We start from the raw sequence: 11,541 nt of genomic DNA on the forward strand, positions 1-11,541 counted from the left end.
AGGTCTAAATTTCCCTCTAAATACTGCTTTATTCCATAAATTTTGAGTTGTAGTATTTTCATTGACTTTAAATTCTATATATCTTCTTAATTTCCTTTATGATTTCCAGTTAGTCTAAGGTCATTTAATCATCTGCTTTTCTTTTTACTTTTTTAATGTTTATTTATTTATTTTGAGAGAGAGAGAGAGAGAGAGAGCAAGAGCACAAGCAGGGGAGGGTCAGAGAGACAGGGTGAGAGAGGATCCCAAGCAGGTTCCACACCATGAATGCAGAGCCTGATACAGGGCTTGAACTCAGAAACCATGAGATCATGACCTGAGCCAGAATCAAGAGTCAGATGCTTACTGACTGAGCCATCCAGGCACCTCATATGATCTGCTTTTCAAAACATAGTTTTTTTAAAGCTCTCCTTTTGTCTTAATTTTATTACAGAACAATTGGTTATATTGCCTGTATTATATTAATTCTTAGTTTATTAAAGCTTCCATGTGCCTTAACTTAATACAGGGTCTGTTTCTTAAATGTTTGTGTGCTTGAAAAATTTATATATTTCTCATTCAGACATAGAATTCTGTATGTTTCTAATAACTTGTTTATCAGTTGTATTCAAATCATTACTATCTCTGGTTATTTTTGATATATTTGTTATATTTCTGGGAGGAATTTGTCAGGATTCTTACTAAAATGTTGATTTATCTATTTTACTTTATTAGTTGTTTTGCACTATTAGTTGCACTTATGTTTAAAATGGGTAGCTCTTTTTGTTTCGTTCCTTTTACCAGTATTTGACTTTTTTTATTTTGGTATCAATTGGCTTGCAAACTCTGTGTGCCTTTTTGTTGGATTTGTCTCTTATAAACCATTTTATTCTTAGACCTTGTCTTTTTATTCAGCCTGGCAATATGTTTCTTTTAATTTGTGGGTGCATTGGTATTCAGTTCAGTTGACAAACTTACAACCCACATTAGGATCCACCCAAAAGAGCAGTAATTTTGTTTTGTGAGGTGTAGAATTATCCAGAAGATATAGCCTATAAGGTGTCACTTTTTAGAAGCTATGACAGCAGATAATTGTTTGGGGGACATTTTGTAACTTTGTTTCCTCAGTTATTAGATAGTTTATATAAAGCCTAGGATGTGAGAGGGAGCATTTTTTTTTTTTAACTTTTAAAGGTAAAGCAAATCTTTACTTTTTTTTAAGTTTATTTTAAGACAGAGAGTGTGAGTGAAGGAGGGGCAGAGAGGGAGAGAGAGAATCCCAAGCAAGCTCTATGATGTTGGCACACAGCCTGACATGGGGCTTGATCTCACGAACTGTGAGATCATGACCTCAGCCGAAATCAAGAGTTGGATGCTTAAACAACTGAGTCAGCCAGGTGCCCTGATAAAGCGAATCTTTAAAAATTTTACAGATTAATCACTTTTTATTTTTCTCTTGCTTAGTACTTTTGTTTTTTGGTGTAAAAACTACAAATTACTGGGATAGTATTATTGAAAAAAAATTTGTAAATATTTATAAAAATAACTGAAATACAAAATTTAAATTATGTTTGAAATGTCAAACTCTGTAGTCAGGGACAGACCTGGCTTTAAATGTTAACTCAGCCAATTAACAGCTTTACCCTTGGACATTAAATTTCTCTTCATGCTTCACTTTCCCCATTTCTAAAACTAGAAAAAGAATAAGATAATACCTTCTCTATGAGATAATACATGTAAAGTACAGAGCTTTGTGCCTGATCCGCAATAAGCACTACATAAATGTTAATTCTCATTTATTGTCATTCATATTGTTATTCTGTGCACTAAAAAATAATAGATCTATTCTGTTGTCCTTGGGATTAAAAAAAAAAAAGTCACAGATTTCAACTTCTTTGAAAACCATCTTAGGTGTTTAGATTTTAGGAAATTATGCTAAAACCTATAATCGATGGATTCAGTTGAATGTGTAAAATATAGGCCTTGTGTACATGATTATCATGCAGCTTTAGTATGTATTCCTTATATAGATGATTGTAAAGATTTGCAGGTTCCCCCCAGAAACCATAGATCATTCCAGTCACAGAAGTGATTATATTTTTCATTAGATACTGCTTTCGCAAAAAATAAAGATGATGGAAAATGGTACTACTTTGATGACAGTAGTGTCTCAACTGCATCTGAAGACCAGATTGTGGTAAGTGTGTCTTTTACTTCCTGAAAATTACAAGGTCCATTTTTTTTTAAGGATGCCCATGGAATGGAACACTCTAGTCTGTATTCTAGCCATTCTAATAGTTAAGAGAGACTTGCTCTGATTTAAAGAAATGTAAAATTGTCCTCTAAATGGAAATTTGTCTTCTAAATCTGCCCACTAACAGAAACATAAATTGCAACATGAAATTTTTTCTGGTACTTTTCAACATGAAAACTGGAATTTAAAATTCTTCCTTTGGGAAATGAGCTCAGATATTTTGGGACATTGACTACTTAAAATCAGAGTACTAATATAGAAAACAAGAAAATCCTTTAAGGGTCTTCCTTACCATACCTGTGATTTTTAAAGTAAAGTCTTATCCTGTATGACAGTTAAACATTTAAACTCAAAATTACATGATTAGATAAAACAAATTAGAGATTTTTTTTTAATTAACCTTGTGTATCTGTTACTTTGATATCTTCTGAATAGTAGAAAAATGAGGAAGTAACATCTATTCACATTTACATCAGTTAACCAGCTACAGCTGGAGCCAAAATATTGGCATTTGCTTTGCTTCCCATCAGAGCATATTTTTATTATCAAATATTGATTGGTGAAGGGATGATGAGTTGATTCTAAGAAGAAAGCTAACACTCACTTGATAAAGGTTTATTTTTCTATTAAAGTTTGCCTTCTATGAATTTTACTGTTTGACCACAATATTATGAAGAGTGAGAAATGTAGTATTTGCTCCTGTGAGCACGGAGCTCATATTTCCCAGATAGAGATTTTCTTTTGGTGTTCAGAGCACTGACTGCTTTATTTCCCAGTTTCAGTTGAGGGCAGAAACCAGCTTTTTCTTGAGTTCATAATGCCTTAAATGTCTTCAACTTATATTGTTTAATTTAGTAAATTAATAAACTTCTGAGCTCTGTTATTGGCATAGTTTCAATTCATCATTGGGTGAAGAGATATGAAATAATTTTGAATTCTCTACAGATATTTTAAGTTTGTGTGTTTGTGTGTGTGTGTTATGTACTGTTGCTTATCTCCCTATAGCTATAACATAAAAGAAAGACTAGAACGCTAATATTTTTAAAATCTGTATGTGCCTAAGTTAATTACATTTCCAGTTTATATTTAGACTTCTAATTTCAGCTCTCATCTGTCACTTTTCAGTCGTGTTTTCCTCTTTAATCTCTCAGCCAGAACATCCTGAAATTACCTATATTCTCTTTCAACATGTCTTTGACAGTGCTTTCCTAATCTTGCCTTCAAATAAACAATATATCTTGTTTTTATACAATACATGTATTTAATGTTACCTTACATCTTAACAATGATGATACTTCATTTAGTCAACAAGTATTTGAGTACCTTCTTCATGTAGGACTCAGTTCTAAACAAGATTAAAAGACCGCTATCTCTAACTTAAAGAGGCTTACAGTCCAGAGATGAGAGAGAAGTAAATTACCAATTATATCATAAGTACTATTAAATATCTTGGCTATAAGGAGAAAGGACAGCTATCTCTGCTGATGTGGGGTGTAAGGAGATAGGACCAGTGTAGGGGAGTTTGCATAATAAAGTGGTGTTTGACCTGAGTCTGCAACTACAAATAGAAAAATTAAACAAAAGAAGCAAAGGAAACAGTACTACAAAAGCAAGGAGGCATGATAAAACATGGTATTTAGCAAAACAGCAAACAATGTAGTATTACTGAAAGGAAATACCTGTTAGGAATATGGGGCAGAAATTAGGCTAGAGCTAAACGTGGCAGTCAGATCAAGGAAAATGACATTCTTCACAGTTTAAAGCTTTTCTTAAAAACTGTGAGAATCATAGGTGATTGTTAAGCAATAGAACATTATTAAATTTGGAATTTGAGACAAGAAGCAGGCTATTACAGCCTGCAGCAAAAACAAGGCTGTCATGTCACTTCAGCAAAACAGGTTTCTAAATTTAAAGCATGGTAGTAGTAATAAGTAAGCAAGTAAAAATAAAGTTGTTGGTAGTATTGTATACACAACAGGGAAATGGATTTATGAGATTATGAGTTCAGGAGTGAGTACCAGCCTAAGTTATAAATTTGCATTGTTGGTCTTATACTTGAAGCCATAGGTTTGAATGAGTCACCAGGTGAGAAGATACAGAGTAAGAAAGAGTGGTGGGCAGGGGACAGAACATGATTTTTTTTTTTTTTTTTAAGTCGGGATTTACTAAGCCCACAAAAAAGTCAGACGCAACCTTGGAGATAGAAGATCTATGGTAAAGTAGTGTCATGAAAGCCAGAAATTGTTTGATGTAGGAAAGAAAAATAGTAAAGCATTAAATGCTACAGTGGGACTGAATAAAAGAACTTTAAACAGTATCCATTTAATTTGTTTACAGCAGGTTATTGCCCCTAGTGAAAGCCTGAAATTTCAGTAGAATGATGGGCGCAACAGATCATGCTGAATATAGGGGTTTGCATGAGAGTGAAAAATGGATATTATTTGGTGGCTCTGTCTATAGCCTGGCAGCTGGAGCAGGTGGTAGAGTGGAGAGGGATTTATAATGGGAAGAGACATGAGTGTTTTTTATGCCAAGAAGTCCAATTGGAATCACTAAATATACGCAGTGATGACAAATGGAGCAGTACCCTGAAAGCAGCAGGAAAAGCTGGACTCTGGAGCAAACTGAGAGGGAAGGGATGAGTATTAGAAAGAAGCTTTCCTTTTTTCCTTAGACACAGGAGGGAAGCAGACATAGAACTGTTTCATGTGGCAGTAACTAGGTTAATCTGTGATAGAGTTGCATTTACTCCTCTGTTTAGCTAATTTAAAAGAATAAAAATATTCATTCTAGTGACTCTTCTTCCTTTATATATAGCAGTGATCTTGTATTTAACCAATTTAAATAAGTTCTGTTTGTCCATGTACAGTTTTTCTATTTGACTTATGCCCTGTCTCCAAAATCAGTTACCAGGTGAAAAATCCATACTGTGCTTAATATGATCTTTGAGACTTATGCCCATTTTGACATCCTTTGTTTGTTTCAACAGTCCAAAGCAGCATATGTACTGTTCTACCAGAGACAAGACACTTTCAGTGGAACTGGCTTTTTTCCTCTTGACCGAGAAACTAAAGGTGCTTCAGCTGCCACAGGCATCCCGTTAGAAAGTGATGAAGATAGCAATGATAATGACAATGATATAGAAAACGAAAACTGTATGCACACTAACTAATGAAAGTCCTAGAAGCCATAAAAGAGAGACTTTCCTGCTGGTGGTATGAAATGATGAGGTTACCCACCACATTAAACAAAAGTCTGAGATGGGGAGTTTCAGATAACCGAATGTAAATCCTTTATCAGATTTTAACTTGTGCAGTACTTGAAGTGAAACACAATGAAAACTTTAACAGAAATTGTCTCTTAATACATTTACAGTCTTGTAATTACAAGCTAAATATATATAGGAAATCACAAATAAATCCCTTTTAAGTTTGCTGCTGTTTTGATGAATTATGTTTTCTTTAATTTTTTGGATGTGAGTTAATTGATGACAGATGTTAAATTTGTGGATGTTGGTCATTTATTTTGCTCTAATAATACTGCAAGAAAACTATGGCTGAACTTAGTTTTTGGATAATCTAGTTCATGTGCATTAGGCTGCCACATGTATTACTATGATATTTAGCTGCGGTATCAATGTGGCATAAATACTGCAGTAGTATTCTTGGAAAACCAAATTTTCAAATCTGTCCCTGGTAATCAACATGGGCCTATTAAAAAAACAAATCATGATACAGGAAACAATCTTGGAAAAGTTATTTTCTTCTGTAGAATCATTAAAAATCCAGAATGTTATGTTCATAGTACTGCCGCTGTGAAAAACAGGTTCTAGATTTCACACTCCATCTAAAATCATTTTTCAGTTAAATGTAAGTATTTTTTTACTGCTATTGAGATCTATTCCTTAAGTATTCAAATTTTGTTGACTTGCTTTAAAACGCATATCTTTAATCTGGTGTTGGTCCAAAATTAAAAATTTTGCTGTCTGTTTTTCTCTACCCCGTTTTTTGGTAATTTGGCAACCTTTAGCCCTTCCAATTGCTATAATACATATAAGGACAGACTTATAGTATTCTGTGTCCATAGTAATAATTACATCAAGCTTAGATGAGAAATTTTTTTTTCATATACTGGCCTTTAAATCACTAATGGACAATTGGCTTTAAAGGTAGGTCTGTTAACTTTCTTTGTGTGTTCCTGATGGAATTCACCATAGCCTTACAGCTTTTCTCAGAAGGTAACTTGTTATATGAGAATTGGCATTTGCATGTTCTAGAGTCAGAACCTGTATAGTATATAAAGTATACAAACCTTGAATTTGATTTTTAGTTCACCACATTCAAGGATCCAGGATGCCAAAAATATGTGTGAACATTTGAAACATTTTTCATTTGCTGCTTTTTCCCTTTGATCTAGTTGAAAGAATGTATTGTCGATTGGCATACAATACTGCCTTTAATAGAAAAATCTAAATGCTGGGGCACATTTCACATATCGACTACCTGAGAAATTGCTTTGTGTCCCACTGTTATTAAAGCAAAAAGTATAATGTTCTTCACTTGAACTAATCAAATACAATAGATTATAAATTGTGTATTGTAAATAAAAGTTCACTCTGTGAGTGCACATTTTGGTAAATTATTTATTTATGTTAGCATTTAAAAGTAAAAAAGAAAAAAATGCATTTGACCAGGATAAATGAGGTATGTTGATCATGGCTTTGCTTTATACCTTGATATTAAAGCTGGTTTTTCATCCTGGTATTTTAAAAGCTGCTTTGGGTTTGTTTTTTGTTTTTGTTTTTTGTTTTCTTTCCTTTTTTCTTTTCTTTCTTTTCTCCTTTTTTTTTTTTTTTTTTTTTTTAATGTAAACTAACCTCCTGCATGACAGAGGTTAAAATTTTGTCTGCACTTGAGTTCACTTGAGTTTACATTTGAAATGTGCATGTTTATTTATACAGATTTCAATAAAGCTATTTAAGGCCTTATTTAAGTCTTTTATTTCTTACTCTGAATCTTGATAAAAATTCTATGTGGGTAGGTGACTATATGATAGACTTTTTAGTTATCATATAGTTAAAAAATAGAAAGGAAAGCATGTCACAGCTAAACAAATCCTGTTAAGGATGTGTTTTAAAGTTGAGTTTTTAAAAATATGCATTAAACATATGTTTGTGCACCTACTAATCACTATTCTGTAGTTTTGAGATATAGCAGTAAACAAACATCCCTCCACTCAGAGCTTGCAGTCTTTCTGCTGTCTACCACTTAATAGACTTTCCATTTTTCTGAGGTTTAAAGAAAAACCAAATTAACTTTTCCAGCCCTAAATTGTAGTCTCCACCCTAACTGTCCATAGAGACCATTCCTTTTTAATGCCTGCGATTAACTTTTATTCCCACTAAAAGAAGTGTTTTAAAATAGAAAAGGATGTTAATAATACCATGGAATTTGTCAAACTCAAATTACATTTTCAGCTGCAAAAAAAACCAAAGGCAGTGCAAAAGGCTAGTCCATGCTCTAATTAAAAGTAGATATTCATAGGTAATAAAGGTGGTAATAATGCAGCCAATCTAGAATTCTACTGTTAGCTTTTCTACTTGGTAGTCATATGACTTTGAAGTTAATCTCCCCTACTATCTTTCTTCATCTGTAAAATTATAACAATGGTAGTAGTATTCATTGAGCATTTACTCCGGACCAGGTAGTGTATTAAAGTGTTATATGTATTATCTCATTCATGCCCACAGTAGCTATGAGACAGAGACATTGATCATCACCATTTTTCATTTGAAGAAACCAAGGTACAAAGCAGTTAAGTGATATTCCCAAGTTCATTCAATTACTTTGTGATAGAGCCAATATTCTGCCCTCAGATATGTGCACTGCCTCCCACTTTGTTACAGTGTCTGCCTCACAGGGTTGTTGAGATCCCAAATGAAATCATGTATTTTATGGAAAGGTGCTTTGTAAACTATGTGGTATACTCATTACTGATTTTAAGTGTAATATGGCATTTTTTTCCTTGTTTATCTGACTCAAGTACACCCTTCTGTATATTTCTGCAAATGCAGCCCTGATTTTCATGACTTTTTTCTTCACCTGTAGTTTAGTTTTAATCTCTGAGCAAAAGCAACAGTTTAATACTTTGCTTAAATATCTTGCTTTCTCCTATAGTCTATTCTTTTAGCGGTCCTATATTTATCCTTGCTTTCCTGGCAATGCACTATAAAACCACACAAAGCATTGATTTGGGCAAGAAGAAACCCAGTAACTACCAAAGCCAATGATTCTGTATATGGATAGTAGTTTGTCACCAACTAATTTCATTGAGATGAGGACATCTTAAAATAAGCCAGGAAACTATGGGAGAAGATGAAGGGAGTCCCAGTAGCTTACCAAAGGGGTGGCGATGGGGCATATTCAGGTTGGAACCTTCCACCCCCCAGAGGAATTGACACTACAGTCGTGTATGGTGAAAATAAAAAGCAAGTCAACTTTCAAGTTGCTTTTTATTTTTATGTTCTTTATAGACAGTGCACTTGATTACTGCCAGCTTCCCACCCTCCTTTCTTTGTATGCTTCTGATCTTTGTGCAGTGTACATTAGCACATTCTCTTTAACTCAGTTTTTAAAGTACAAATGTGGAAAATTCTTATATACTAGGGCATGGGACCAGACATCCTCTAAAATCTCAGAGGAGTAAGACTGTGAAGAAAATAATTGCATTTCTGGAGGCAAAGAAGAATAGTGGACACCTTTGTTTGTGTTTTTTACTCAATAAAATAAAATTTCTCTTTTTCTTTGAAATCACTTCTCTTGAAAACATAATTATGTGGATAATTCCCCAATAATTCTTTTAATGACACTTAAAGGGCCAGAGGATAGTAGAGAGGTGGGAAGGAGAGTACATGCATGTCCTTGACGACTTACATACTAAGATGCAGAACTATAGTAAATTGTTTTGTGACCAGATTTTTCCAATGAGAAATCTATATAATTTTCTTATAAGCATGTTAGGTTGTAGGACATTTCAATTAGATATGTATGTTTTTGATATGTTCAATTTATATTTACTATGTTTTAAAAATTTTTCCAAATAGCTCAGACAACAAAACTTTCATTTAAAAAGTGTATTTAAATTTTTATAAGCTACATGAGTAGGTTTCTAAATATTAGAATTGGGAAGATAAAATGTATATGGTAAAATTCAAATTATCAGTTAAAATTTATTTTCAGTAATGATGGGGTAAAGAATATTTTGATGGATAATATAAAACTACAAAAATCTTTTTTGGCAAATATATGCATTGGGAAACATACTCCACATCATACCGTAGTCTAATATCCCAACTCTGCCTTTGAGAGCCTGGAAATTGCCAGGGTAATAAGAGGAAAAGAGCCTACATTATAAAGGGAATCCAGAAAGTTGGTAAACCATTCATGAAAATCAAGCCTTGACAACATTTTGGACTAGAGTCTCAAAGGACAGGAAGAAAATGAAATGGATTTTGAGGTTTTTGTTTTTTGTTTTTTGTTTTTTCCCTAGAAATGTTAAATGTGATTACACAAAGCAGCTGAAAATACAGCTATCTCTTTGGTAATTGTTCTTTTAAATGGAAATGCTGTAAAAATAAGACCAATATCTTCCAGTATGCACAAAATCAAATATTTTAAATGTTTAAACTGGTTTGGTAATTAACTGTATTCTGCAGAAAATCCTGGTTGAAGGTGGCACTCATTTTGCTCAAAATTTTCCTCCTATCAGGACCTTGTAGCTTGTTCTATATAGTTCGGTGAAACAAACCATAGTTTCATTTACTGTGATTTTCAAGTCCATTGCTAGCTGGAGTTAAAGCTCCATACATAAAAGTAAAAAGTATTGAACCATCCCAATAGTCTTTTCCCATAATGTATATTATTACATTTTTTTCAATAATTACATAATTTCTCAAACTTGTTTAAAAGCTTAAATATCACTTTTTTAATTCTTAAACTTTTAGGATTATTAAATTTTGTAACATCTCAAATCTCTTATTAAAACTTTTATTACAGTATTTGCCTTTCTTTCAAACTTTATAAGAGAACATTGTAGGTTCACAGACATTGTAACTCCTTATTCCTCTTCTGCTCCTTGAGTCTTAGATACAATTTACATAATATAGACTCCACTAAAATATTCTGCTTATGTCTGGCCTTCCATGTGTGCCTTCACTGTTTCATCTGGCCTGCTTTCTTCTGACCTTCAATTCTCCCAATGAGCAAATGAAAGTATTTCATTTTCTTTATAGTGAAAACCATCTTTCCATTATATCAAATGGTGAATTATCAGTGTCCTGAAAATAACTTAAAGCACCCTACAAACAAATACAGATCATTTTAGAATTGCCCTCAATTGAGAGAAACAAAAACAATAAATTGTAAATATAGAGAAACTATTTGTAGTGTATTTTTTTGAGGGTGGATTCCTGTAGAACTTTTAAATATTGAGTGACTTTAGTAAAATTAAACTCTTTAGTTTAAACTCAGAATTACATTCCATTTTGAGCCATGTGTCTATGCGTGATACTGCAGATTCAAACAATAAACATCAGTAATTACAGATACTTGGTTAGTATATTTGTTGGGATACCATGAGATTTGGTAGGGAACATTCTAAATTTAGAAACCATTTCCCCACAGCTAGCTCTAAACAAGTCATTAGCTGATGTTTCAGTTTTCTCAACCATAAAATCGTATCAGTTTCTTGTGAGGAAGTAATGGACACATAGGTGTGAACTTCCAGGTGTGCAAAATAAGACCATATTTTGTAGTATGGACAACGAGAATGTTGTAGCATCACTCATAAAAGACTTCTTAAATGGAAGGCTCAAATTCAACTTTGGAAATTATTGTTGAAGTATATATTCTTAGCAAAAGAATAACTAATGGGATGGGCCAAAATAAAATTTGTTTTTTGTTTTAAATCCTCCTGGCTCCTGTAAAAGAGCAAAAGTATCAGTGTGATGGTAAGCTTAAAAAATTTCATCATGGATACTAGAATCCAGTTGTATACTAACAATATGATTTTTAAAGCTTTTTGTGAGCATAATTTCATAGCTTTTAAATTTAGAACTTTTTCTCTGCCTTGGGCAGACATGGGTTGTGCTGGGTTTTCCCCCCAATTTCATTAATCATTGTCTATAATCATTTGAGTTAAAGATAATAGTCCAGACTACAGAGTTTATGGCCTTTATTTTGTCTGAATATATTTAGTAACAATTATAATTAATTTAACCAGTACTAAATAACTGCATGTCATGGCAGACT

The 11,541-nt window shown here is 33.0% G+C and overlaps 1 protein-coding gene across 5 annotated transcripts in view; it reads left to right on the plus strand.

The window, feature by feature from the left end:
- The window catches only part of USP15 (ubiquitin specific peptidase 15), a 118,536-nt gene extending 112,869 nt beyond the window's left edge, over nucleotides 1–5,667 (plus strand). For all 5 annotated transcript variants that reach the window (XM_007075008.3, XM_007075009.3, XM_042992660.1 and 2 more), the window contains 2 exons: nucleotides 2,088–2,176; nucleotides 5,223–5,667. In XM_007075008.3, the coding sequence (XP_007075070.1) occupies nucleotides 2,088–2,176; nucleotides 5,223–5,405 (272 nt within the window). In that variant the 3' untranslated portion in view covers nucleotides 5,406–5,667. The remainder of the gene's footprint in view (nucleotides 1–2,087; nucleotides 2,177–5,222) is intronic.
- Nucleotides 5,668–11,541: the final 5,874 nt, after the last annotated feature.

Source organism: Panthera tigris, chromosome B4 (genome assembly GCF_018350195.1).
Source record: "Panthera tigris isolate Pti1 chromosome B4, P.tigris_Pti1_mat1.1, whole genome shotgun sequence".
Taxonomy (NCBI): domain Eukaryota; kingdom Metazoa; phylum Chordata; class Mammalia; order Carnivora; family Felidae; genus Panthera; species Panthera tigris.